This window comes from Micropterus salmoides, unplaced genomic scaffold (genome assembly GCF_014851395.1).
Source record: "Micropterus salmoides isolate LMB-PRFRI ecotype aquatic unplaced genomic scaffold, ASM1485139v1 Ms_hic_scaffold_8, whole genome shotgun sequence".
Lineage (NCBI taxonomy): Eukaryota > Metazoa > Chordata > Actinopteri > Centrarchiformes > Centrarchidae > Micropterus > Micropterus salmoides.
Window position 1 is genome coordinate 9,464,141 of NW_024044570.1, and position 27,268 is coordinate 9,491,408.

At 39.6% G+C, this 27,268-nt stretch overlaps 1 protein-coding gene across 11 annotated transcripts in view; it reads right to left on the minus strand.

The window, feature by feature from the left end:
• The window catches only part of LOC119893251 (unconventional myosin-IXAa-like), a 152,296-nt gene that overhangs the window by 57,229 nt on the left and 67,799 nt on the right, over nucleotides 1-27,268 (minus strand). For 9 of the 11 annotated variants that reach the window (XM_038705262.1, XM_038705260.1, XM_038705261.1 and 6 more), the window contains exons 3-9: nucleotides 23,442-23,536; nucleotides 22,849-22,911; nucleotides 20,438-20,537; nucleotides 16,746-16,799; nucleotides 10,694-10,794; nucleotides 9,943-10,069; nucleotides 4,554-4,643 (exon numbers count right to left, since the gene is read on the minus strand). In XM_038705262.1, the coding sequence (XP_038561190.1) occupies nucleotides 4,554-4,643; nucleotides 9,943-10,069; nucleotides 10,694-10,794; nucleotides 16,746-16,799; nucleotides 20,438-20,537; nucleotides 22,849-22,911; nucleotides 23,442-23,536 (630 nt within the window). The remainder of the gene's footprint in view (nucleotides 1-4,553; nucleotides 4,644-9,942; nucleotides 10,070-10,693; nucleotides 10,795-16,745; nucleotides 16,800-20,437; nucleotides 20,538-22,848; nucleotides 22,912-23,441; nucleotides 23,537-27,268) is intronic. The other 2 variants (XM_038705269.1, XM_038705270.1) reach the window with 1 other exon arrangement.

A 27,268-nucleotide genomic window follows, 5' to 3' on the forward strand; every position in this document is an offset into this window, starting at 1 on the left:
TGAAAACCACAGGCGGTGTGAAACACCAGCATGAGCTCACATTGCACGTGGCCTGCTAGCTTCCTCGCTGCAGGATGTTTTGTGTGTACCACAATATGCCAATCTGCATATGTTTTTTATTTTTATTTATGTAGTAGGGCTGAACGATTAATTGTTTTCAAATCAAAATTGCGATTTGAAAGAACGCGCTTGGCTAATCGTGAAGACGGCGATTAAAATGTTAATTGCGGGTTAATTATACAGCATATCTGACCGGATTTAAACAGTCGTGCAGTTACAAATTCATTCTTGCTTGGCGTCATGCGCCTCCTCACCAATCAGAGTGGGCACAGGGCACGTACATTTTACAACAACAAAAGAAACTGGAGGAAAACGTGTTAATGGCGCCAGCCGAACAGACAAAGGCAGCGGCTGTGCTGCGGTTTTGTCGGGCGTCAACTCGTGTGTTTCAGCAACAGAGCGTTTTAGCTGCCCTACATTGTTAGCATGTTGTTAATTTGTCATTTTGGGTGCTTCAACTATGGATAATGTTTGTTTGTGAGCCCGTTCGTTCCGCTCTGTTATTTTGAAAATTGACTGGATTTTCTATGCCCTTTTGTGTCTGACCTCCTGCCTGGTTCATCTGCTCTGTGCTACTTGACGTGGCTTCCATCAAAAATAGATTGGCAGTGAATATTGAACTTTAGCAAAACTTAAATTAAAAAAATCACAAATCGAATCGAAATCGCAATATTTGGCAGATTTCCCCCCCCAAATTGTTCAGCCCTATTATGTAGTTTTTGTTTTTGTCTATGTTTGTCCATATACATGTATGTCTATATATGTGAGACATTTTAAAGTCCCCCAACAATGGGAGATCAGCTCTCACTAAAAAGCTTCAATAACTTTGAAACTGTTCCTAAAGAAGCAGAACTTTTATATTAATACAAAGCATATAAATGAGCCTCTGAATGCTCACTTCCCTTCCCCATGTCTGTCTAAACAGGAAGAAGGAAGTGGTGAGGTCAGATTATCTGCAGGCACATCAAAAAAGCCAACATCAGACAACACACCTTATCTTCTCAGACATGGGCTCACATGGTATGTCTACCTTAACAGACATACACATGCATGTTATCATGAACTTAAGATGCACGCAGATGTTTTTCTCACACCTCAAAATAACTTCTAAACCCGAGCTAAACCACAGAGGTCAACATTATTTGCACCCAACATGGTTGGCTGAAGGCTGGTATTACCCATAATTTTACAATAAATGTTACCAGTGATAACTTGATAATTGCAGTTTACAAAATGAGGTTAAACTGTGATACAACTGGTTTCCATAGATTGCTTGCGTCAGTATAAATCCATATATTGTAGTTGTCTTTATAACTGATTTCTGTTTTATTTCTCTGTTTTATTTCTCTCTATTCAGTTAAATGCAAATAAAAAACTGTATAATGCAGATTTACATAATATAGTATATAGCAAACTAATAATTTACAGCCATGCCAGCAGCTCTGTGGGGGCTATACTTTGGCACAGTGGTGTTTTAAGCTGAATGCTAACGCCTGCATGCTATTAAGCTCAAAATGACAACATTAACATGTTGATGTTTAGCAGGTATGATTACCGTGTTAGTTTAGTGTGTTAGCATGCTAACATTTGCAAATTAACACTTAACACCACAAAGCACAGCTGAGGCTAGTGTTAATACGTAATAGTGATCAAATCACACACACTCGCACAACATCAGAAATCATCTCCAGCATTGGGACATGTACTTTTAACATGAAAAGAGCGGATAGTCTTTCTCGTATACGTACCAAAATTACTGGTAAAAGGAAGGATGAATTTGCTCTTTTTCATTCATATATGTTCTAAATATGTGATTTGAAAACTATCCCTGATACCCCAATCACAGGGCATAACTGATAATACAAGCCTAGATGTTATTTCTGCATTTTTTGAGTGAAGAGTTGCCTTCTTAAAACAGAAGCAGTGTGGTGGCTTTAATCTGAGGACCTGTGTGAAAAAGAATTGAAGGCGGGGTTCAAAACTAAAATGTTCCATTTCCGTGACACATTCACCGGAGCCAGAATAACAAATTCAATTCCATATTCTGAGGTTATCAAGCACAGCTTCCTTGCTTGGATGGGGAATTACATTTACTCTCATTATTACCCTGGAACCAAAACCAAGCAATTCATAAATGCATTCCACCTGACTCACTTAGGACCTCATTCAAAGAACGTTGGCTGAAGTTTGAGATATCCGAACCTCTATTCTGCAGCACACTGAGGTTCAGCAGGTCAGATGCCTCACCAAAATCTCCCTATCTGTGGGTGGATGGGACAGCTGCCTAGCACACTTTATCAACCTTTCTCATCCAAGTAGGAAGATGTAATTTCTGAGAAGAACCAGCAACATTTTCCAGGTTCTTTTTTCCATATTTCCTTTGTATAAAAACAGGCGTGTTATGGATTCCACAGGTGGCCTCAACTCGATCCCACGGTCCTCAGTCATATCAGGGCAGGGCTTCACTTTCGTTGCTCTTGTGGTGTGTGTGTGTGTGTGTGTGTGTGTGCTCTTGTAAATCTATTATGTGAGGACCACTTTGAGTGTCAGATATAGAGTGAAGAAATTTTTGGAAAGTGAGAACATTTTGGTCTGTCCTTACTAGCTCAAATGGCGGTTTCAGGCCGAGTGGGGGGCTAGGGAATATGCATTATGTAAATGAGGGTGATGACAAGTGCAGAAGTGCAAACTTGCATGGTAGGTATTCCTTACCTCAATACCTGCTAGCTTGAAATGAAGCGGCTATAATTAATATTGTTGTATTAATAATGGATCACAAGATTACATGTATGTGAAAAGAGTCCTTCGTGGTGTAATGTGATGAACCCACATATATTTATCAGCTGACTCTGCAGTCCGCTTTACCTCTGCAGAGCCTCACAGCATCTTTTAGCTCGTTGCTTTGGGTTTTTAGCCTGAAACTTTACAGTTCCGAGATGCAGCTCTTTCAAACCACTGTATGGTACCTGCTCAGCACCAAACTATTGACAGTCAAAGTTAGTGACTATAGCTGGTGAAGAAAGTGGAGCATGTAGCAGCTAAAGAACCAGATATTTCCCTCAGGAGTTAGTACAGTCCAAAAACAGATACTGAAAGATAAAGCACTTTGTCCGTTAAAGTAAAAAAGCGCTATATAAGAGCAGTCTATTTACAGCCCTCAAATGGCCAAAACAATTTAAATTATTATTTAAAAATTATTATTTTCAATGCTGGGAGAGAGCTACAACAATATGTTATCAGGCAATCAGACTATTTTCCTCTCACCTTTTCCCACCTTCTCATCCATTTTTTACTCATCTGGGGATTTCCTGTAAGCTAATCTATGTTTGTCAATGTTTCTGTCAATAGGGGGCTTTCCGAGTCTCTGCTTCATTGTCTTCAGGAACTTCTATAACGATTTGCCTCTTGCTCTTTTCAAGATAAGGCCAACTTGTAAAGGAAAGGAGGGAACTTCCATGGAATGACACCCAGAAGTTGCAGGACAGGGTTTATCATAGGTGAAGCCCTTGTCCAGAAGTTTCTGATCACAAACCTCTGTTACACAGCTAGTCTAGAAAAAGGGCTATTTATGTGTCTAAAACATGTGTGACTGAGACAAACAGAGACAGACTCAGGATCTGGCTTTTGGCCTCTGTACTGTATATTCCAGTGGAGGTTGCACATTCCTGAGACCATACCACATGACTGGAGGGATAGGGGGGGTGTGAGAGAAGGAGCAACCATTGTTGGGCTAAACTAACCCGTGGATCAGATGGGGGTGGTGGTGAAGCAGAGCATGGTAACAGACTATCTATGTGTAGCATTTCCTTCTTCAGAAAAAAGGCCCTGCAGACATGAGAGCTGGACCAAATTCAATTCTATGCTGAACCATCAAAGGCTTTGGGGACAGAGAGATGAACATAAACTACTGCATATTAATATTCACTAGAACAATGATAGATCTCAGAGGAGTCTATCTAGCTCAGCTGAGGCATCCTGGAGGTAAATTTCACACACGGAGTCCATGTACATGGTTGAGTCGCACTGTTCCTTGACTCAACAGGAAACAGGAAGTAGCAGAGGAAGAGACCCCTATCAAAAGAGCCTAAGAGAGAAGTGGTGGGGGCTGGGGAAGTGCCACAACAAACTCCCCAGACAAGCTCCAAAGCATGCACACACAAACACAGAGTCTCCCCTACAGCTGACGCTCTTCATAACAAAACGCTGGGCGCCAATATGCTTTCTTGAGACTGACTGGAATTTACACAAGACACGCCCTTACTACCACCCTTTTGACTATCAGCAGCAAAGAAGAAAGCTATAAACATTTGCTAAAAATGTCCCTTAATGTTTATCATCTTCTGGGTTTTGATAAATGTGTGGTGGCAATGAAAGTCCAGACAGGCTCACAGGGGTTTTTACCAGTAATAGTTCATCAGTTTTAGTAGGTCAGATAAATCTGTGTATTTGATGTGGTGCTGTATGTGGATATTGGTGGTAACTATAAAGGTCACCTCAGCAAGTTTGTAGGGTACAATAAGCCTCTCTCCAACAGTCATCGTCTTCCTGGTTGTCAGCGCTTCCAGCAGCATCTCCTCTTTGACCTGTAGAGGAAACAATACAAGGCCAAGGTCAAGATCAGGGTTTGGTGTCACTTAGAAATTGATGCTGGAGGGATTTGTTGTTTAAGGTGTCACCAGTTAAGAATACAATGAATTCATACAGTATCAGGGTTAAAATATACATCATAAGCATTATACAGGGCCACTGGTCATGGCAAATGTTGAAGTGAGAGTTATTTTTGGGATATTCTGGCCTTTATTTGATAATCTGTCAGTCAAAAGTGACAAAGCCACTGGAAGATAACATACAGCAATGGTCCAGTCCAATAATGTCCCTGGGCATTATTTTATGAAAGGGGTTCTCTGGGAATTTAAAATTGCACTGCCATAAAGCCAGATGACTCACACAAGATTAAAAAAAAGAATTTGCATTTAAGCAGTAGAGGCCAAGAAATCAATATTTTTAGTTCCTTGTAGGAGACAGTCTCCAAAAATGCAGAATCATGCATTTCCCCACAATGCCACAAACCTTGATGATAGATACCTGCTCCATACCCACATTTGTAATACTTGCTGTTAAAAATGCTTATTCTCCAAGCCAAAGCCGAATTTATTATGATTATTACAGTATTGAACTGAATATTCTCAGACTTCACAAAGCTCCCTCCAGAGCCACAGAAGACTTTATTTCACAGATAGAGGTATGTTAAGTACTGTCCGCAATGTATAAAATTTCATTTCAAATATTTATTTGAAAACAGCTGCCAGCTGGTCATGACTGACCAGCTCGACAATATGAGGATATACTGAGTCCCATTACACAATATAGATATATCTACAGGTAGAGAGTTTGCTACCATATAATGTTTAAACCAAGGTAATTATTTCTTTAATATCTCTGGTTGTATTAGACAATTTCTGGAAATGTTGCAAAACAATGAGCGGCTTTTTGGCAATATCTGATTTACAGGATCAACATGATCAACAAGTATCTCAATCTATCATGTGTTTAGTTCACCGGGAATTTGGTCATTGTAATTACAGCATGAGCAGTTTCTCAATCACAAAAACACAGTGACAGAAGAGTTTAGTAGACCCTCCAGTCTATTAAACGTCTGCTCACAATAACTCTGCTGCTTCTAACTGACTTAGCTGGCCAAGATTAGCACATAAACAATGCTTTCTGTCCTCACACATACAGTACAATAGTATGTGGCCTTGCATGCGCAGAGACTCTAAACCTGGACCCAGACAAACCATTGATGACAGGGCCACAGTGGGAGAAGCAGATGTCACCGCACACCTCTCCTCCATCTACAGGGATTATGGGATTGGGCTGAACAGCTGCTGCTGAGACCACGTGTGTGTGTGTGTGTACATGTGACAGCATATCTTTGTGTGATTGCCTAATGTCTTCATGTATAAAAGGCAAGGGTGTTAATGTTATAGTTAATACCATTATGGATCTAGTGTTGTCAACCGCCTCCTTTGTAAAGGCTTTGACATAAACATGGAAGGAAAGACAGGGGGGGGTTGGCATAATCAGACACACTGCCTGGTAATCCCTCGACTAAGAGCAAAGCCTATTCTGCCTGGTGATTGGTCTTTAGCCGGTACATTTCCATGTATCGCTTGGTAACAAGCTTGCTGCTCAGTCTATGATCACAGCTCTAATAACATAATACACAGAAGTTTATGAGCACTGGTTTTGGGGTCAGTGATTCTGCTCCAAAACGTCTGTGTGACGTCTAAGACACTAAGAGACTCTCTTCTTTCTGTATTTGTTAAAAAAAACGCTACCCACAAATGTATTGATCCTAAGCACCACCTCTTTTCCTCAATGCACCAATCACAGCTATGCATGAACTTGGATAACACTGACTTTGTCTTCCTGGTCTAATGCTTCTTCTGCCTAGTCCCTACATTTTCGCAAAATGTTACAAACAACAAAGACAGTTTCGATATGGTAAAAAACGTGTTGACCTTACTCATTACTAGAGTTAGCTAACATTTACTTCAGCAGCTCGCAGTTAGTAACCTGCAGTAGGTGGTAAACAGTAAAAACACTGCTGTATTGTTGACCAAACCTTGGCCGTCTTTGCAACGGTAACTTTTCAAGACAGGAGTGATGGGTGTTGAGAATTGGTCTATGGGTTGTTTTCACTTGCTGACTCAACTAGTCATTACAGTCACTGTAACTGGTTGAGATGTTCAATAAAACTTATTTTGTTCACCTTTTACTCCTAAATAAAACTGTAAAAGACAGTGTAAACCATTACATGAAATTGAAGTAGTGTCGTAGAAGGCAGGAATTATTCTAGAAATTAGGAAGCTGGCTCTCCGCATCTGGCAACAGAGGCTTGAAGAAAAACGGTATTGTATGGTTACTTATGAGGAAAATAAATCAACAACCTGACCTGACTTTATCAAAAAGTATTAGCCTACATTAGGTTGTGATGCATGTGATGAAGTCTAAAGATGCTGTTTTGAGCATTAAAATACCATCAGAATGTTCTTCTCACAGTGAGCTACTCTCTCTGGACTGATTACCAGTTTGCACAGAAATGTTTTTGGTTAGGACGAATCACTCAACTCTACAGCTCAAAAGGATCCAGTCTGTCAGCTGTCCATCAGCTCCTACAAGCTCTACTTCCTCCCCCTCCTCCACAGGAAAGAGGAAGTTCCAGCCAGCTTCATTCCTATTCATTCATCAATTCACACTCATGCCAATCAGCTCTCCTTGAGAGATGCTTCACATTAGTGCAACATAGGAATAGTGCGGGCAGTAGTTCATATCCCATCCTGCTTAAAAGGTTGCCCATTTTACATATCTATGTGAAGAACAGACTGATTCCAAAATTAGGGTTAGAAGGTGCACTTTAGCTGAGCTTTCCCTTGAAGCCTTGCATGACTCACACACAGCTGCATTTAGCAAACCTCAACAACATTTTTTCAGCCATTTAACAGCTCTCATGGAAAGAGTCTTAAAATAAAGTCATGTATCATCAATAAAAGGTAAGTGCTAAGTACTTTTGATGGCGCCTGTCCGAGATATACATCCATCAATTTCATCATGCTAATTAAATTTTAAAAGACACTCAAAGTAACTACAGTATAAATCAAGGTAAATGCATGCTTTACTGTCAAGTTACAATTAAATTAAAGGTAAGTTTTTACCTTTTTAGCTCATGTCAAAAAATGTTTTAATTTCATGTGAATTAACTTCCAGGAAAACACCATTTTAAACAGTTGCCACATTAAGCCAATAAAACATCACTTTAAAAAAATATTATCTGGTCCTTCACTCCTCACACCAAATAACACTGACTTCCCATTGGCTGACCCCTCCAACATTATGTTTCAGCAGGAATTTTGCCAAATTAAAGAGTTAAGATGTCCAATAAAAAAAAAATTTAATTGGTTTTCCTCCGTCTTTCTTCTTCTTTGCTTTAACAATGTTTATATGTCCCCAGGGACACATAGCTGCTGCCTCTGCACCAACTAACAGACACCCAAATAAACTTGAACTTAAAACACTAACCCTGAGCATGTGGCCAACATGTGGCCCAGCTTACGTCATTACCTCTCTGGACCTCTGAAGAGTCAAAGGGACCAGTCTGGATGTTAGACGGGAACCCTGGCAGGCTCTCCACAGTCATAACATCCCTGCTGTGCTGTTGACAGGAGTCTCCGGCACACTTCGGACATTGTTTTGTCAGCAACTCAACAAGCACATCCGGCTAATCGTTTAAGTTTGTAACAGGGACTGGGAAGTGCCACCATACCTCAGTCCCAAGGTAAATCAGAACAGCATGTTGATGTTTGAGCTGTCCTCACTGTGCACACTGATGGGTGTGTGGTCTGCACTCAGTGTCAAGAATGAACCCACATTCAGCACAGCATCATAAATTTGTAAATGCTGCGTGGCACATTAACCCATGCCAAAATATGTTTTTCCATGTCCCTCATTGAGTTTAAAGCAGTCTAAACCTACAGACCAGGCTGATTAGTATTATGTTGGATAAGTACTACAATGTCTTATTGAGGTCAAGAACTGCTTTTCAGTTTGGTTTGGGTCTGTGCAGTACTAAAACAGAAGTGAGGTTATAAAAATACAATATTAAAATAAATTAAGGAACAATAAAGCAGCATGAGACTGTCCACAATGCACCGATACTGTAGTCTATGAATAGCCCGAGGCATTTTTACTTCTACAGTTAGACGATAAAATTGTTCATGAAACCAGAGGTTGGCTGAACTTCATTTTAACTTTGTTTACAGGCATAAAGTGCTTCCACTGAGCAAACTACTGTGCTTACAAATATGCAATTAGACAAGTAATGATTATGTTGAGCAAGCAAGGACGTGATTGGACAAGCACTGACAATCCACCAAACATCCACGCAGTAAGTGGGAGACAATTTACACCGGACAGGCCAGGAAATTTGAAACCCTTTGCAGGAACTTTTCACCTCAAAATTAAGGAACAAAGAGTTGCTGACAAGCATGCATGAGATATTGTGTGACAGATGACACAATGGTCAAACATTGTTGAAGCTTGTATCAGTGTCCGATATGTTTTTATATTTATATATGTGATTTAACTATGCAGGTGATATTGGGACAACAAGGACTCGTTGTTCCTGGTGGGAAAGCACGCCTACGCAACAGCACACCAGCACAAGAGGTCTGAAAATAGCCTCAACACAAACAGTACTTTGTGGAAGCACTGGTTGGGACCTGAAGCACCTCTTAACTTCTGCTGTCACCACAAGCTGTGCTTGTACGCAGAGTCCTCAGCTCTCTAAAAGGCTTTTTGTAAAGCTCACATAAGGGATGTAAACTCTCTCAATAGGAATAGTGATTTCTCACAGTGTTTAAAAAAATACATAGTAAAAGGAAAAGTCATCAGCTCAAATGGATGCTACTTGTTTTTAAAAGTTCACTAAGTCCATGGAGTTTTAAGTATCTCCAGTGGGCATGTAATGGAATAACTTTGGGAGACAAAATGGCAAAGAAAGTATTAGGGAGAATAAACAAGCCCTGTGGTAAAGCTCTGCTCCAATTCTTCATTTTTATTATCCTTCAAAGTATTTTAGAGTATTGTATTTCAGCATAAAGTCAGCAATACAAAAAGTACTGTGTTTTTTGACTCAGACATGTAAAATGTGGCTTTTCTATTGGATTTTCGCATGAAAACTGGATTATTAACGAAATTTAATTCAATATTTACCACACATAGTTCCATAAAACATGTTCAATTTACATTTACTAATGGCCCTTAATCAAACTTTAATTTCATGACCCAGTGTTGGTGAAAAGGCTGCATCATGCTGCTCACCTCTAGCAGCTCTGAGACGATGGGCAGAACCTCTGGGTTACAGATGTCGATAGAATCGTCCCTGTAGGTTTTCTTCTTGTAGCGGATGTTCCCCAGGTGGAGGATTGCTGACAGCAGGGAGAAGATCCTGACGAAGAAAGGCACTCATTGTTAATACATTTAAATTTTTTTGTGTTTTTGAGCATTTTTTAAAATGCTTCCTGACTGACTGATGCCGGTTTACTTAAACAATTTCAACTAAAATGCAGTCACCTCAGGGACTCTGCTCATCTCAAACACTATAAACATTTAAAGGACTAGTTTGACATTTTGGGATACGCTTATTTGCTTTTTACATGACAAAATCGATACCACTCTTATGTCTGTTCATTAAATATGCAGCTACAGCTGGCAGCCGGTCAGCTTAGAAAAATGTTCCTTTAAATCTGGCAAAAGACAACAAAAAACAAACTAAACAAGCTCTGAGCTGTTGGCGAGAGCTTGAGATATCATATAAATTAAAATGGTTTGAGAGAGCATCAGATGAAGAGTAGGAGTATTGACATGAGTGATTAGCTTGTTTTATGTCCCGTTGCCGTCCCTAAACCACATCTGCTGAGCTTGTAATATGTTTCACAAAGACTCAGTGGGATACATTTTTGCACATTGATTCTACTTAAAACACTCCTCACCCTGATATGTAACAGACAGGGCAGAGGGTCTGTAATCAGGTATGTAAGTATAGTTGTATACATGACACAGCTCATCTTACTGTTTGCGTGTGGTGGGTAGGAAGCCGACCATCTCCATAGCCAGCTGCAGCCGCTCAAAGTCATGTTTCAGATCCTCTCCTTCCACTGTGAAGCAGTCCTGCTAGTGTCAGGTGGAAACACACAACCACAGCGAAAGAGAGGAAGAAGGAGAGAAACATCAGCATCACAGAGGGTTTTATTAATAATTATATATATATATACACATTATGGACAGTGAAGACTTGTGAAACTAATGGATGAATCTGCAGAAGCTAAATTACTGTGTGTGACTAAGCAGAGTTTCCCACAATATTTCAGAAATGAGGAGGGTCACTTGAAGTAAAGTGACAAGTAAAACTCAAGCCTTGACTTTCAAGTCCCAAGTCAAGACCAACAAGGCCCAAGTCCTTAACTTTACACATCTCACATACATTTTAACAAATATAAAAGCTAAATATATTTTTAGGTATTGTTTTTGAAAGGTATTCCTGTGATGTCCATTGCTTCCTGCTCATGAAACGTAATTGCCTGCTGTTGGCTTGACTCAAAGGAGAGGATAAACGTTTGATTTTCCTTCCTTTAAATACTTTATATCATATCAATATCATTTTTAATCTTTGGACTTGGGGTGAATGCCAAGTCATTCCACATCAAGGTTAAAGCCTATGTCAAATCCAAGTCTGATTCTTAGATTTTGTTAAAGTCATGTGACATACCTCACACCTCAAGGAGCTAGATCAGACAGCAAAGGCCACATATTTAATAGGTAAGACCATCATCTAGAAATTAAATTGATTACAGGAGATAAAAAAAGCAGCATGTCGCAATGTCAAAAGACAGAAAGTCTTTTGAGTTTATCTGGACGTAAACCACCTCTGATAACACATTTTCTGGGGAAACCCTGCTAAGTGAATTAGTGCATTTCTGTGTAATTGGGAGACACTAATATGACAAAGTCATTGTAAAGGAGGGATGTAGTGAGGATATGTATATATACGTGTGTGTTTGTCTCCTCAGGCGCTCCGGTCGGTCAGCATGTCTCTGCTCCGGCAGAGAGCCTCTCTAAGGCTGTAATTAGCACATACCACAGCAACTGGCCAGTGAGAGAAGACACAGGAACCCATAATCCACACTCTAGATTGCCTCTTCTACATATTCAACACTCCTCTGCCACTCCATTGTTTTCCTTTGGCTTAGAACTAGTCGGGAACTGCAGAGCCAACAAATGGCAAATTTCTCCAGCGAGCTTCTCCAATTGCAACAAAAGGGGGTCTGAGGCTTCTCGAGTGGCAGTGAGACCCGGGAAAAGCCAGTATTCAAATTGCCGGGTATGTTAGACCTCAGCGCCAAGCAGATAAATGTGATACGTTGAAGGAAGTTGAGAAAATAAAGAGATCAATTTTGGCCAATTGAGAGGGAATACTTGGATCAAAAAAGAAAACCTTAGCTTGGTGCTTTAAAAAAAAAAAGAACTAGAGATGCTTGAGTGCAGCAAAGGAAATGATTAAGAAACAATCAGTTCTTTTTGCTTATTTTAAACAAAGACTCACTTCAGAAATTGAAATTGTAATTTCATGCCAGTTGCAACACTTCTGGTGCAGGCTTACACTAAATTGAGTCGAGTCAGGAGCCCAGCTGACGCTGCACATGGAGCTTTTTAACAGATCACTTAAGGATCCAGTTAAAACTTGTGTGCATCCAATCGAGGCTTTGCTGTTACTTACCATGACCTAATCATGATTTATGTTGTCAAGGCACCAAGGTCGATTTTGTGCCAAAAACAGCTTGCCCCCCCCTGCCACTAGACATTCCACACAGCCAAAAACCACAGACACTCAAACAGGCACAAAATGCAAAGCCACAGCCACAGAGGCCCAGAACCAAACACCCGACTGCAAACATCCAGAAAATGTTTGGTCTTTGGGATTTAAATCTGTTTTGTTTATTTTCTATTTTCTACACCAGATGTTGCATCTGGACTCTGTATACACTTGTCACTGTTCAAAGTGCTGGGTGTCTCTATTTACTGCGACGTGGCCCCCCTTCACATTGACCAGTGGTGGAGGTCAAAGGTTAAATAGGCCCAAAGGGTTGGTCAGATGCTCAGACAGCTGTCAAAGGCTGCTGAGCTTTCTCTCTTTCTATGTGTGTGTGTGTGTGTGTGTGTGTGTGTGTGTGTGTGTGTGTGTGGGTTTGTGAAGACGGTGACATCATCTCCTTAGACAGTGAGGTCACAGACAGATGAGGTCACTGACTGACCCTTGAGAGAGACAGTGTGTCAGCAAACAGTGAGAGGGGAAGGTCGTATAAGGAAAAATATGAGAGGAAAGCCAAGGGAAAAAGAAGTCAGCAGACAGACAGAGAGAGAGAGAGAGAGAGAGAGAGAGAGAGAGAGAGAGAGAGAGAGAGAGAGAGAGAGAGAGAGAGAGAGAGAGAGAGAGAGAGAGAGAGAGAGAGAGAGAGAGAGAGAGAGTTGAAGTTGAAGAAACAGTTCAACATTTTGGCAAATGTGCTTTTTTGTTTCCCTTGCAAGATTGAGATGAGAAGGGCAATAACAATAACTAACATTTATTTGTATACTGTAGCACCTTTCAAAAACAATGAATTAACTAAACATAGATTTAAGGCAAAGAGAAGAATCACAGTGAAGTCCAGCACTTCTAAAGCTGACTTATTCACACGATGTATCTTGTTTGGTTAACCCCTTTCATGACTACAAATATGTAAAAACAATAATTTGTGATATTAGAGGGAGTTGCATGTACAAAAACAGTCGGTGATCAGTTAGCATGAAACTCCAACCAAAACCAGAAATGGTGTTTGTTGCTGCTTTTGTGCTAAGCTAGGCTAAGTGTGTCCTGACTGTAGCTCCATTTTAATCGCATCAGTGTTAATCTTCCCATCTCAATGTTGGAAAAAAAACAAATAAGCATCTTTTAAAAAAGTATTTTTTGGAAAAAAAAGTAGTCAACTGAAAATCTGTAGGCTGGCTCTGAAATGTTTGTAGCCGACTCTTTCTCAGAGAACAGCAGCTTTTAGCTTGGATTTGCCAAAGTAACAATGATTTCAAATGGTAACTCAAGAGTCACAGCAAAAAACATGAACTAAAAAATCATCTAAAGCTCCATAGGAACATGTCAAATCACTCCTGCAGCATAATCCAGTCCTCCAGCAATGATCTACATGTCCAAAACAATCTTCACACAATCTTCACTGTGCCACTAAATTGCTAAATATGCTTAACTTTCCCTTGGAGCAATGGGGTGCTGATTTTTCTGCAACAGTGATTTGAAAGATTTCCATTGACAGGATATATTTTTACACAATTTTTGATGATGACTCGGATTCAACATTGGAATCCACTGTGAATCCAGAATGACGACAGCATTTTAGAGCCCTTTTCAAGCATACAGGATATTTGATATTTAAAAGACAGAATTCTTTGGTACTCCTTCAACTGGATGAATGTGAAGCAGGTAATAAGTGCTAAAAAAAGAACAAGTGTGCTCAGAAAACCTTTTCTTGGATTAAAGAATTGTTTAAAAAAAGTGGACGACAAAGAGCCAAAGTCAAGAGGGGAATAAAGTAAGACCAATAGACAAGTCGTATTTATATTAACCAACTCTAATGTCAAGTGTTTGCTTGGCGGCAAAGTGAAAGCAACATAATCTCCTATTAGGAGATACTGAATCCTTTAACCACACACAACAAATCCCACTGACCAAACATTACTCACTTGAGGCTGACAGTGGTAAGCTCAAAGGCCGGTGAAATGGCAAACACACACACACACACACACACACACACACACACACACACACAAAATGGACCACACACAGAGGGAAGTTTCAGGATGTGAAGCTTATATTACTGATCACTATTGAAACTTGAACGAACAGGATGTAAGGTTACTGCCTTCTGTATTCTCAATGTTACTACAGAGACTGGAAATAATGACTTCTGTACGTAATTTTTCTTGATCATTTGAGACCTAGTTGATTTATTGGCAGTGCTGAGGATATTGGCTAATACCAGTTTTCATTTCAGGGAAGTTTATTGTTCGAAATATGCTGCCATCTGATCTTTATCGTCTTTTGATAAAAAAAGTGTGTTCAACTGTAAAATGACCTGCCACCCTACATATTTAAGCTATAACTTTTAAAATGTTCATAAAATCAAACTCTGTTTTTGATACTATCTATTGTCAGTAACCAATTAACATATTTACATTCTATAATTACATTCTAATATAGTAATTTTCATTTGGATTCTAATTGCATTTCTAGAGATTCACAAAAAACAACGGATACACATTTCCAATTTTATGTTATTGATTACTCACTCTCATCCATATTGTAATAGCTGTATTACTGCTAATGCAAACCCAACATGTGCCACCGCTGCAATTTCCCATTAAAAGTACTGTTATTACCAAATTTGAAGCTTTTTAAAACTGCTATAAAAATTATATTCTTCTCAAATATCCATATTGGTATAGGCCAGAAACATTTGTTGATTCCAAATTTCCCAAATTTCCAATCAACATTTGTCCTACGACAGCTCATCTACCACTAAAAGCAAGGTTGCTTGGGAGGGCGAATTGGGGTTGACCCTACATGAAGCTTGGTGGGACGTTGCTCTTAACAAAATCCACACAAGTTCTCCTTGTGCTCGTCTCTCTTTGATACAGTTCAAAGTACTGTACAGGATTTATTTCTCCAAAGCACGTCTATCACAAATTTATCCCACTGTCACTTACATCTGTGATAAATGTCATGCCTGTTCCTGCAACCTAACTCACGTGTTCTATTCCTGCCCGTTATTATTTTCCTTTTGGCAGAAGTATTTTTATAGTCTTTCCTAAAACTGGAAATACTAAATTAACTAATAATGATAACTGAATACTAATTCTGATAAGTTTTACAGTAAGTGGCAGCCTTTCTTAGCCTTTTTCAAATCTCTGCCATTTTTGTCTTCTGATTGAGGGAACTCCCCCTTATTTATTTATTAAAATTTTATTTAGTTTAGTCTTTTTTCCTTTTCTTTCATCTGCTTATTTAGCTTTTGATCTTTTGTTTTGAGTACAAACGTATGTATGAATCTGTGTTCTAATCTGTACACAAAAACAAGTATGTCTCCCATTTTGTTGATTTATTGACACATACAAAATATATTTTGAAAATTCTGTGGTTCTCATCACTGAAGTGTTTTTTTCCAATGTGCAATATTTTTCAATAAAAATATTGGAGATAAAAATATTGATCCCAACTGCATTACACTAAAAATGCAAAAAGAAAAAAGGTTAATTGAAGGAAACGTCTCTACGAGTCTGGACGAGTACTTAAATGCCATTATGTCTGCAGTCATTTTGAACTATCTTAGCCTTCTCGGCTCCTTTTTAACAGCATCCTATTGGATTTTCCTGAAACAATTCCAATGTTCAAAATGCATAAATATTTAGACTTTATGACCATGACTTTGTCTACAGTACACTGCCCTGCCCTGTGTGTGTCACATATTAAATGTAAATGTAGTGGTGAGGGTAAAATCCTGAGCCTTCCCTTTAAAGATGGCGGTTTCCAGGTTTGATGTTATCACCCATCTCCCGACAGCAAAGCATCCAAAGCCAAAGATTAAAGGGATTCCTTTACGTTTCAGTTTTATTGGGTTATGTTTATTCATGATCCTTGGTTTGAAAAAGAAATGAGGAAGGAAAGCTTGCCATTTCTTGTAGAATAAAGTTTCCTGTTTTTAAGAGACCTCGTCTCTGATATCACTTTTAAAATAAGGAACTTACTAGTTTTTTTTAAAAGAGATACTGAATGTGTGACAAAAATATCTTGAATATCTTAAAGTTATCCCTTTAAGCTTTATAGAGGCAGTTCTTTATAGAGCACGACCAGCTGAGGTCAGTTCAGGTCGCCTCCATCTTTAGCCCATTTCAGTGAAAGCAGGCATGTGTGGACAGCGGAGAGAGAACACTACCAAGACTGGCACCAAAAACCCAGAGTACAACGACACACCCATGAACACAGACGTACACAAACAACTTGTTATCCACAAGATACTGACCAGTTCGCTCTCATAGTAATTGTCCCAGTGGAGTTTGTGCAATTTCTTTGTCATCTGGAAGCAAGGCAGAGCGGGTTAAGAAGGCATGGATTACACACAATAATACGCACACTTAAAAGCAACTGGGAAAGATGACACATGCTGTTAATACTAAAAAATACTAATCCACACACACACACACACACACACACACACACACCCCTCCAGAGCTGCAATCATTGAATCCACGATTAGTCGTAATCAGAGATTTTGATACAACCAGTTTAAATTTCAGAAACTGTACTACATCAATCAGCGGATGAAAACTTTTTGTTCAGGTTCACATAACTGACTTTCTTACACTACACATTTGAAGTATTCAGATCTTTTACTAAAGTAAAAGTAGAAATACAACCATTTTAAATACTCCATTACAAGTACATGTTTTGCATCTCCTCAAAATAATACACAAGTATTATCAGCATTACCCTGCGGTTTATATATTGTTGTAAATGATATCATTGGATGATTACTACTGATGCATTAACATGGAAATAGCACTTCACTGTTGCTGGCTGAGCTGGAGCTCATTTTAACTTGTTACTTTACTAGGTAGTGTAATCTAAAACAATGCTGATCATATTTTTCGTTCAAATGAATTTGTAACTAGAGCTGTCAAACAAATGTAGTGGTGTAAGAGATCCAATATTACCAACTGAAAATGTAGTGTAGAAGAGGTAACAAAGTTGAAGCACTAAAGTAAAGTACATGTACCTCCTCAAATGTGTCCTTAAAGTTATAATCCTTAAGACTTTTTATGAAATCAAACAACCTTTTGTCAATATTATTTAAGGCCTGTCACTGTCATGCTAGATTCATATCGCCGACCTTAGTACGAAGGATTCACAGGAAGTGATACAGACATGTAATGCAATGCAATTTTTAATTTTTATTAAATTACTGCTAATTAGGGATGTGACGGGATCATGAGGTTCTTGCTGAGGTGAAAAGATGTCTCACGATATCAGCATGATGTCAGTGTGAGGGTGAAATTAGCATAGAAGATGCGCCCGCCACTACTTCACAATAAATAATATTTAATACGTTTGTTATTATACAGTTGCTTATTTACATATCCACCAAACACTGGGGAATGTAAGTCCAATAGTTAATCTCCTTTCAGCTCTGTTAGTTAGTCACTAACTGTCTGTCTGTTTTGTGCTGAGCAGGTAGTGTACATCAGGTGGTTTCATCAGAGCTCTTCGCTGAAAACAAATGGCGTGAGAGTGAACCAAATCAGAAAAGTAATAGGCCAGACAGGTAAACAAATAGATGACAAGATGCCGAGGGGAGATACAGATTATATAAATATTAATCATTCTCTGTAGGTTCACCACATTTCACATTCTTTTCACAATGTCATTTACATTATTATAAAAACTTCGATCATGGCCGCTTTAAGGATTACAACTTCAAGTACCGAACTTGAGTAAACGTACTTAGGCAGACACAGTAGCAGGTGAACACACGAGAACAAAATTCTTCTCTGAGAGAGAAGAGAGATAAATTTAGATAATCATTTGGCTCCTTTGTGACACATGACATGTGTGCGCAAGGAGTGCCTGTGTGTGCGCTCTGACAAACGCGTGTGCACGCAAACACATGCAACCGCCAGCGCCCTCTGCACGGGGGGCAAGTCAGCGCCAGATTAACACTCGAGTTTTGCTGTTGCCACGGAAACTGAGCTGCATGGTAACAGGCAACCGGCAGCAGAGGATGGGATTGGGGGGTGGGGTGGGGGGATTTGTTGTTGTGGGGATTAAGAGAGGAGGAAAAAAACAGTTACTTTTTTGGGGAAGACATGAACAAAGGTTTTTTTTTTTTGGTTGCCTCCCCAGTGTTCTGCCACAGGAAGAGGGACTATGAATCCTCACACATCTGCTGCCAACGCACACAGATGTACTGCAAAAGATGCACACATATGGGGGCTTTTGGCCTGGAAACAAGTATGTAAACACACCCAGCCACACACACACACACACACACACACACACACACACACACACACACACACGGTTGAAATTTTTGCGCTGATGAAATCAACAGAGCGTTGAGAAGGGATCCAGGGATATGAGTGACAGAGAGAAACGGAGGGAGTGAATCTCTCTACATGTTGCCTTAGCTTTATTTTTCAATAATAACATTTTTTGCATTTGGGAAGAATGTTAACCCATATGTGAGGAGATAATTTACTATGAATTCTTGCACCTAATGCAAGAACCACAAACAGATTTGTTTTTTAATATGGCACGTGTGGATGATTTAAGAGCATTTCACCAATTTTCACATATAAGTCATGTACAGGTAGTCTGATTTCTTCACAGGGAAAAAAACGGTTAATTGGTTAGTTAAAATATACATGAAACCAAAATGAACTAAAATAAGATCTATAACTGAAAGAGACTCAATAGGAAATTTATGGACCTCTTTTCTTTAGAAAGACGTTTTTTAGCATCTGACTTTATGTCACCTTGTTGACAGCTGTATTAGCAATATTTTGTAATTGTTTCAGGTCCTCTAATACAACTACTGACTCTACAAAATTGTTCATATTTTTATGTGCTTTTCTGACAGCAGGACCAGAGGCTCTGCAGTATGAAAGTCTGCTTTTTACTCTTTAGTAACGTTTTAAAGATTGAAACCTGTCTACAAATGGAGCGGAACAAGCAGCCTTATTAAATTCCAAGGCAGTCGATTCTGCTAAAGGTTAAATCTCACACAAAACACACCTCCTCGTGAACAGGTGGTATTAATCAGGCTGAATTACGACAAGTTTGTGCAGTTGAGAGAGTAAAGTGAATCTTGCTTCTTGGATGAGGCAAATTGTTTCCTGCCCAGTACAAATCAGCTGTTTTAAATTCTTCGTATAGCTGGATCGCCTTGTTACTCGAACTGCCCTACAACTTGCTAACATGTAATGGCTGACGTGACATGAAACTGATGTTGTTTTATTGTCTCTGGTAAGTGCAGACAATTGACACATTGGATTATTAATGTCAAGACAAGTAATTATAACATTAGTGTTATATTACATTGTCTCATTTCTGTTTAATTCTTATTTTGTGGTATCTGTCATTTGTTGTTTATCTGTAACTCATAGCGTAGCATAGTTATTTCTGTGTATTTTGGTAAGGAAACAAGATTTTAAAATGTCTTTCTGGTTAAATAAAGGTTGGTGGCATGGGGTGGTGATGGAGTAGTGGATAAGGCATAAGACCTGGGTTCAAATCAACTGCGAGACACCAATGTGTCCCTGAGCAAGACGCTTAACCCCTACTTGCTCCAGAGGCATACGACCTCTGACGTATATAGCAATTTTAAGTGTCTTTGGATAAAAGCATCAGCTAAATGAATAAATGTAAATAAAAAAAACTAGAGAGAAAAAAGAGAAGCTTTATAAAATGTAAACTGTTCTAGCAATCCCCTATAATTCTTAAAATAAATCACAACAATCCAAATCCAATTCCTCTATTTTCATTGAATTATGTTGGTAGAAACAGGATTTTAAAAATTTGACAGGCAACACAACAGAACTGCATAAATATATTGACGTGGAATATCTCTAGAAATATTTATTTTGCTATTATATATGTGTGTGTGTGTGTGTGTGTGTGTGTGTGTGTGTGTGTGTGTGTGTGTGTGTGCGCGCGGACCTGGTTGAGGTAGTGGTATTCCTCAGGTTTGAGCAGGTGGAAGGACTTCCTCTCCTCTTCACTGGCTCCAGCCAACAGATAGTAGAACACATGGTAGTTCCTACACACACAAACACACACAATAAGTTAAAGGGTATAACTCAGCACAAAAACCCTTTTCCTGTATTGATTTCGTGAATCATTTTAAATTCTTAAACTGAGGACAGCAGCGTTCACATCTCCTCGCTCCGCTGAAACGATGCCTGAGGGGGGAGACTACGTCCAAAGATTTGGAGTGGAGTACAGTGAAAAACTCTCTATCTGCAGTCTATTCCACAAACCAAACCTGCAACATGCTACAAATAAGTCACACCTTTGACCCGGGAGGCTCACATTTCAAGTCAAACAAAGTAGCAGTGTGGCGTGTGGGCTGGAGTTGTGTAAGGAGTTGTGCCTCTGTGACAAAGGCTGGGGCTTGGGCCAACACATTGAGATGTAATTCTATTACAACTCTGCACAGGGACACTTAGCGCCTGATGGAGTGGTGGAAAGTTTAAAAGCCCAGGGAGGATATTAAAGACTCCCGATCTGTAATTGGTGGATGGGCAGAAGGATGTTTTTAACTGAAACTTGTGTGCAGTTACAGAGCTGATACTATGTTCTGGAAAGTTAACTTAGCTAAACATAGAAGACGTAATACTAGTAGTGTTTTAATGCAAATAAGATACTAAATAATACCTCTATGATATGTTTTGCTATTTATAAATATAATTCACATGTTAAATCTCGCTTGTTTAATCAGTCCAAAAACTGAAGAGTAAAAACAACACATTGTGGTGGTACAGGGAGTTAATGTGCCAGACTATTTCTTGGCCCTATATGAATAATACACTAAAATTGCTAAAACAATATAATTTCAGATGTATCAGAAATAATGTTGCTGAATACAGCCCCTCACTTGCACTGAATGCCGTCCCATCAAAGTCCGAAGCCTGAAAGCATCACAGGAAAGCTCAGCTAATTCCCTCTTAATATTTCTTTTTCTACACTGGGGTCATACCGAGGCAGCCTGTCATGAGACTGGCATTAAGATTTAAGATAGTTTGCAGTTTATCATCACCCTGCCTGCTCCCCCACCTCTCTGCCTCAGGTCTGAGCCGTCTGGGAGGTCCTGTCTTTAGTTTCTACCCCGTTCAATATGGCCGCCAGGGCCTGTCACCGGGATGAAATAGAAACCCCCGGCCAATCAGGGTTAGAGGGATTTGATGACCGGTGGACAGTTTTACATTATACCCCCCCCCCCCTTCCCTCACAAAACCCATTATGCTGGTGGTGATCAGTGAATTTTTACATTTGCTAGAAGAAATGAGCAATCTGTGGACAAAGCCAGTCGAGAAGAAGGATATGTGTTGTTTAAGAAAAGAAAAATTATTTAAGGGATGTAGGTACAGGTGTAAATCCCTGCATATTTATTTCATATGTAAGGGTATGCATGCTACCAGGCAATGAGTGATTCAAACACAGTGTCTGCTAGTGTGAAGAAAAAAAAACAAGTGAGAACAGACAGTGTTGCTGTTACACTATACTGGCTACATAACTGAAATATCTATTTTCTCATTCTCCAAAGTGTAATTAGTATTAATAGACATGTGTTGTGTGCATAAATAACCAAACTCAGAGGGAAACCTGATCATTTGCAGAGTTTTCTTAGCAAAGGGCAGAGGCCTATTTCAGATGGATACATTCTCAGCTCACAGAGGAAATGAAGACTACTTTAGTATTGAGTTTCTTCAACAAAGTAGATATCAGTGCAGAGATATAGATTTGACATCTTATCTCTCAAACAAATGGAAATGTGGTTAATGTTTCTAATTTGGATCATCTATGGCTGCACCACATCATCCAGGGTTCCTTAAGGTTAATTATTTTCATATTTTATAGAATATTGTTAACATTAAATAGGGTCTTCTTAAGATGATCAAATTTAATTAAGTGTGCAGTGATTGAAAAGTGGGCTCCTGATGATGCACCAGAGTCACTCGCAGTAAAAGATAGAGAATTGATTGTGGTTGTCTACTACAGCTCTGGAATAACATGGTTAATAATAGTTCAATCTTGCTCCTGAATCAGGCTTTGATCTCTGTGATGATTCAGTGAAAAACTCCCCTATGTCATATCTTCAAACTAAAATCTAACATACAGGGGAACATGTCAGAAATGCGTTAACGACATGACAATATCCTGACCAAACACTGTGGTTAGTGAGCCAAATAGGTGACGATACACCGACACAAAGTCTGTCAGACACCAGTGATGAATTGATCAGTACCCAATAAAATTTATTCAGAGCTTTTCTCTGCAATTCTTCATCTGCCCTGATATAAAAAAATAAAAACATATCTCATTCACAAACCCTGTCAGTCTTCACTCACCTCTCATTGTGCTCCTGGTACACCAGACGTGATTTCTCCAGCAGGTACTTCTCAACATAGGCTCTAAAAATAAACATAAACACATATAAAGGTCAAAAGAGCCATGTAAGAAAAGGCTGTTAAAGCTCTAATAATAAATCAGATGATTAAGTCAACAACATACACAGAAGAAGATTGAGCTGTAGATTATATATTGTATATATAGTATATAAAGATATAAAGAAAGGATTCTAGAAACAGACACGTTAGAATGCAGAGTTATCTAATTATATGTGTTTTCAATAATTTGTAAAATGAAACTTAAAATGAAATGGCTAATTCTGTTTCCTTTCTTACACGAGGAAAGAAAATACTATGAACAGCATTTACAATCAGTATTTCAAAAACATGTATCATTGTAATGCTTTTATGTGACCTAGGTAGGTTTTTTTTGGTTTTTTTAACCAAAATCACTCAATCATAGTATTAAGTAACTGTTAAATTACCATTTGTAAGTGATTAAATGTCACCACTCCACCAGGATTTGTAGATGTGTGAATCCTGCACTTGCACCAATTTCTATATGTGTGACTTGTGTGTCATGTGTGTCTTACCCCCTGACGGTGCCACTCTCCTGGTAGTTGACCTGGATGAACTTGCCGAAGCGGCTGGAGTTGTTGTTGTGGGCCGTCTTAGCGTTCCCAAATGCCTGTAGAGAAAATGAAGAGAATCACCTTCAGGTCAACATTATCAGCATGTAGACAGGTGATAACTGACAAGTACCAGTGTATGTTGTTCTCCTTTCACTCTCTATGTACATTAGTAAAACAGCACACATACTTTAAACTTGTCAAATGCTATGTTCTACGTATGTTTGCCACAGCAGAGGGATAAACTACTTATCAACAAGTTATGGCAAAAAAAAAAAAGGAATATCTACAGGGAAGCTTTATGATGGGAGTAAAGCGAAAAGCTACCAATCACAGTTCTGTAACAGAGGTCATGAGGCTCAGGAAGGGGCCCACAAGAAGCGCGCACACACACACACACACACACACACACACACAATCTCACACTCAGACATGTCAACCCACTAAACTGCCAAATTCCTATAAAGGCAAACACACTGCAGACACAGTCTCTACTCGTGGGAGTATGTGGGCATTTCTGCTTACACACAAGAAGTTCATCATTAGGGGCCCCTGGCGGACTAATTCAGGTTCTCGTCGTAGTCTGATGGGCCCCAGTGGAGCTGGCTAGTTAAAGTACAGGAAAGGAAACAAGGAAAGGAGAGTAGAAGAGAGGTAAGGAGGCAAGAAGTAAAGAGGCGAAGTGGAATACGCAAGGGCAGGAGAAGAGTAAACAAGGAAAGAACAAGGAGAGGATAGGAGAAGAAAGGAAAAGAGGGGAGAGGAGAGGACACAAGTAGAGGAAAAGAGATTAGAGGAAAGGAGTCGAGGAGATGAAACAAAGAGACGAAACAGGTGGAGGAGAGGAAAAGAGAGAAAGGAGAAGAAATAAATTAAGAAACACAGAGATGAAAGGAGAGGAAATGAAGAGAGGAGCTGTGACAATGAGAAAGAAAAGGAGAGAAGAGGAAAGGAAAAAGGAGAGGAGGAGAAACAAGGAGAGGAAGCAAGGAGAGGAAGCAAAGACAGGAGAGGAGGAGAAACAAGGAGAGGAAGCAAGGAGAGGAGAGGAATGAGAGGAAAAGGGAAAAATGGAAACTGAGGAGATAGCAAAGATGCTAAAAAAGAAAGAAAGAAAGAAGTGGGAGGAAAGGCAATGAAGGTTAAGGGGAGGGAGGAAGAGAGGAGCATCTAGGACAGAGGAGGAGACTACGAAAGGAATGAAGAATGAGTGAAAGAGGAGAAGAAAAGACAAGAGATGAGAAGAAGGGAAATGAGGACAGGACAGAAGATAAAAAACAAATGAGAAATGAGATTAGGAAAAAGACATGACAGGAAAGGAGATCAATAAGGTAAATGCAGAAGAAGAGTAAAGAAGAAAGGAAAGAGGGAGGAGAGAGGACAGGGAAGCACAAAAGAGGAGGGTATGAGTAGAAACATGAGAGGTGCCTAGCGTGAGACACTGGAGATTTCAGCACTACAGTTCACAGAAGCAGGGGTGAAATTTCAGGCTGATGCAATCAGTGTTTTGGAGATATGATAAATGACTAAATAAAAACCAGCGGGGAGGGGGCACAGATAGTGAAGTGGGCGTCAGATAATTGATTGTGGCTGCTGGGTGAATACTACAGCTCTGGAATAACACGGTTAATAAAAGTAAAATCCTGCTCCTGAATCTGGCTTTGATCTCCGCAATGATTCAGTGAAAAACTCCCCCAACTCCGCCAACCTGACACACATTTAACGAGCCAATCAGGGCAAATAGGCTGAAATAAGAAAGGAAAACAATAAACGCAACTGCATTTTTCCCCCCTTGTTTTTCCACCTCTCTCTTTCATTTTCCTTGCCTATCCATCTCATGATTCTCCCCATTCATCTCTCCTTCAAATCCATCCATCTTTCTTTTCTCTCCACCAGAACCCTATTTGGGCATTATAAACAAAAAGTCCATGGATTGAGACACATAGTCAACCACAGAAAGAGAGCGGACTGGCATGAGATCGCCTTCAATTCCCTCAATTCAAAATGTAAATCAAAACTGCAATTTACATGATAATGACGGAGCTTTCATCCTCAATCATTTCTGCATATAAGCACCCTTTTGTGGCTAAATGTTTCCAGTTTTGAGTTTTAAAGGAAAATCCACTTCCTGAAATGATTGAGTGAATTGAACCCAGCTCTGATGGAAACCGTCAATGACAATCAAACCACTGCTGGCAACAGACACACAGAGGGAAGATAGCCCGGGTATGCTTGTGTGTATAGGAAGATGTATGTACTGTTTGAGATGGTAATACATGCACTTCTGTTTGCACGTGTGGATCATGCTGCATGCTGTGCGTGTGTGTGTGTGTGTGTGTGTGTGTGTGTGCGTGTGAGAAAGAGATTAATGAGCAGGGCGGCAGTGTCTGGATGATTTAGTGGTGAACTCCGCCTCATGGTCAACGCCTGCTGTGACCACAGCACAGGAAAAACACACATCGAATCTGTGATTACTCTGTGTGTGTGTGGTATGTGTATATGTGCACGCGCTAAACATATGAGTGAATGGATAGACCAGGGGTGAGAGAGAGACACAGAGAAAAGGGAGTGCACAAGAGACCGAGGCAAGCATAAAAACAAAGCTAAACAAAAAAAACAAAACTATTTTTCTAAACAAAGAATGTGTTCTTTAAACATTATTTTTTACCCTATTTTCTACTCAAACAAAAACAGAAATGTGTCTCGTCCATATTCCTATAGTTAAAACGCAGTGTTTGGATTTGTCTGGATCTTGGTCTAAACTCATGACAGGCATCAAGAAACATAGCAAACTGTTTATTTCTGTTTAAAAGCAACATGTAGCTTTGAGGAAACATCCAAGAACAGAACAAGTAATACTGACTGCACATATTTGCTGTTCACATAGACTTAAATGTTGAATTGTCATATCAATTTTAAATTTAACATGTCTCAAAACAAACTGAATTAACCCCAGCATAGCCTGTGGTGCCATATGGACTACCAACTAAAGTGTGTTAAAAACAGCTCACCACATCGTCCACTTCCACAAATCAAAGATGCAGAGCTTAGCTGGCCATATGTTAGATTTTATATTGAAGAAATGTGCTGACCCCAAGGCTTAATCTTGCTGTGACTGTGTGTGTATATGTGTGTGTATGTTTAATGTTTAAGTCCAAATGGCAACACTGGCTCCACACTGACAGTATGCTAATGTATGCTTATGCACTGTGTTAGCCCCTGTGGGCTCTTCCACGCTGTCACATTACGTTAGCCAGTTGCTTCCTGCACCACTGCAGAAAAGCCCGGCTCTCAGAGGAGGCAAGCAGTGGTGCTGATGCTATTTCAGAGCAGAATTCAGCGTTTTAGGTGTTGAGGGGAGAGGGACAAGATGGGTGTTAGCCTGTTAATTAGCATGTCAGGACCTTTTTTTTAAAGCAGGGGCTAAAATCAGCTCAAATACTAATGCTAATAACATGGTGTTCTCTCCATCTCTTCCTCTCTTTGTCTTTTTCCCCAGTATTGCTGCAACGTTTCCCAAAACATGGTGAAAAACCATTTGGTGACCTAGATTTTGAATAAATGTAGACATGCCAAAAACCACTGCTGAACTAGTTTCCATTAGCTAGTTGTCTGTGTTTCATGGAGTTCTCAGTGTTTAAAATTATTAATGCTGGCTGCAGCACTCTGATGTCCAGGTGACTCCCTATTTCAGCAGGATTTTTCTTTTGTGAATATCCAGGCCAGAGGGACATTATGTGGGAGACCTGGGTGAGTCTTACAGCCCACATCTAGAGCGGTTTTTGTAGACT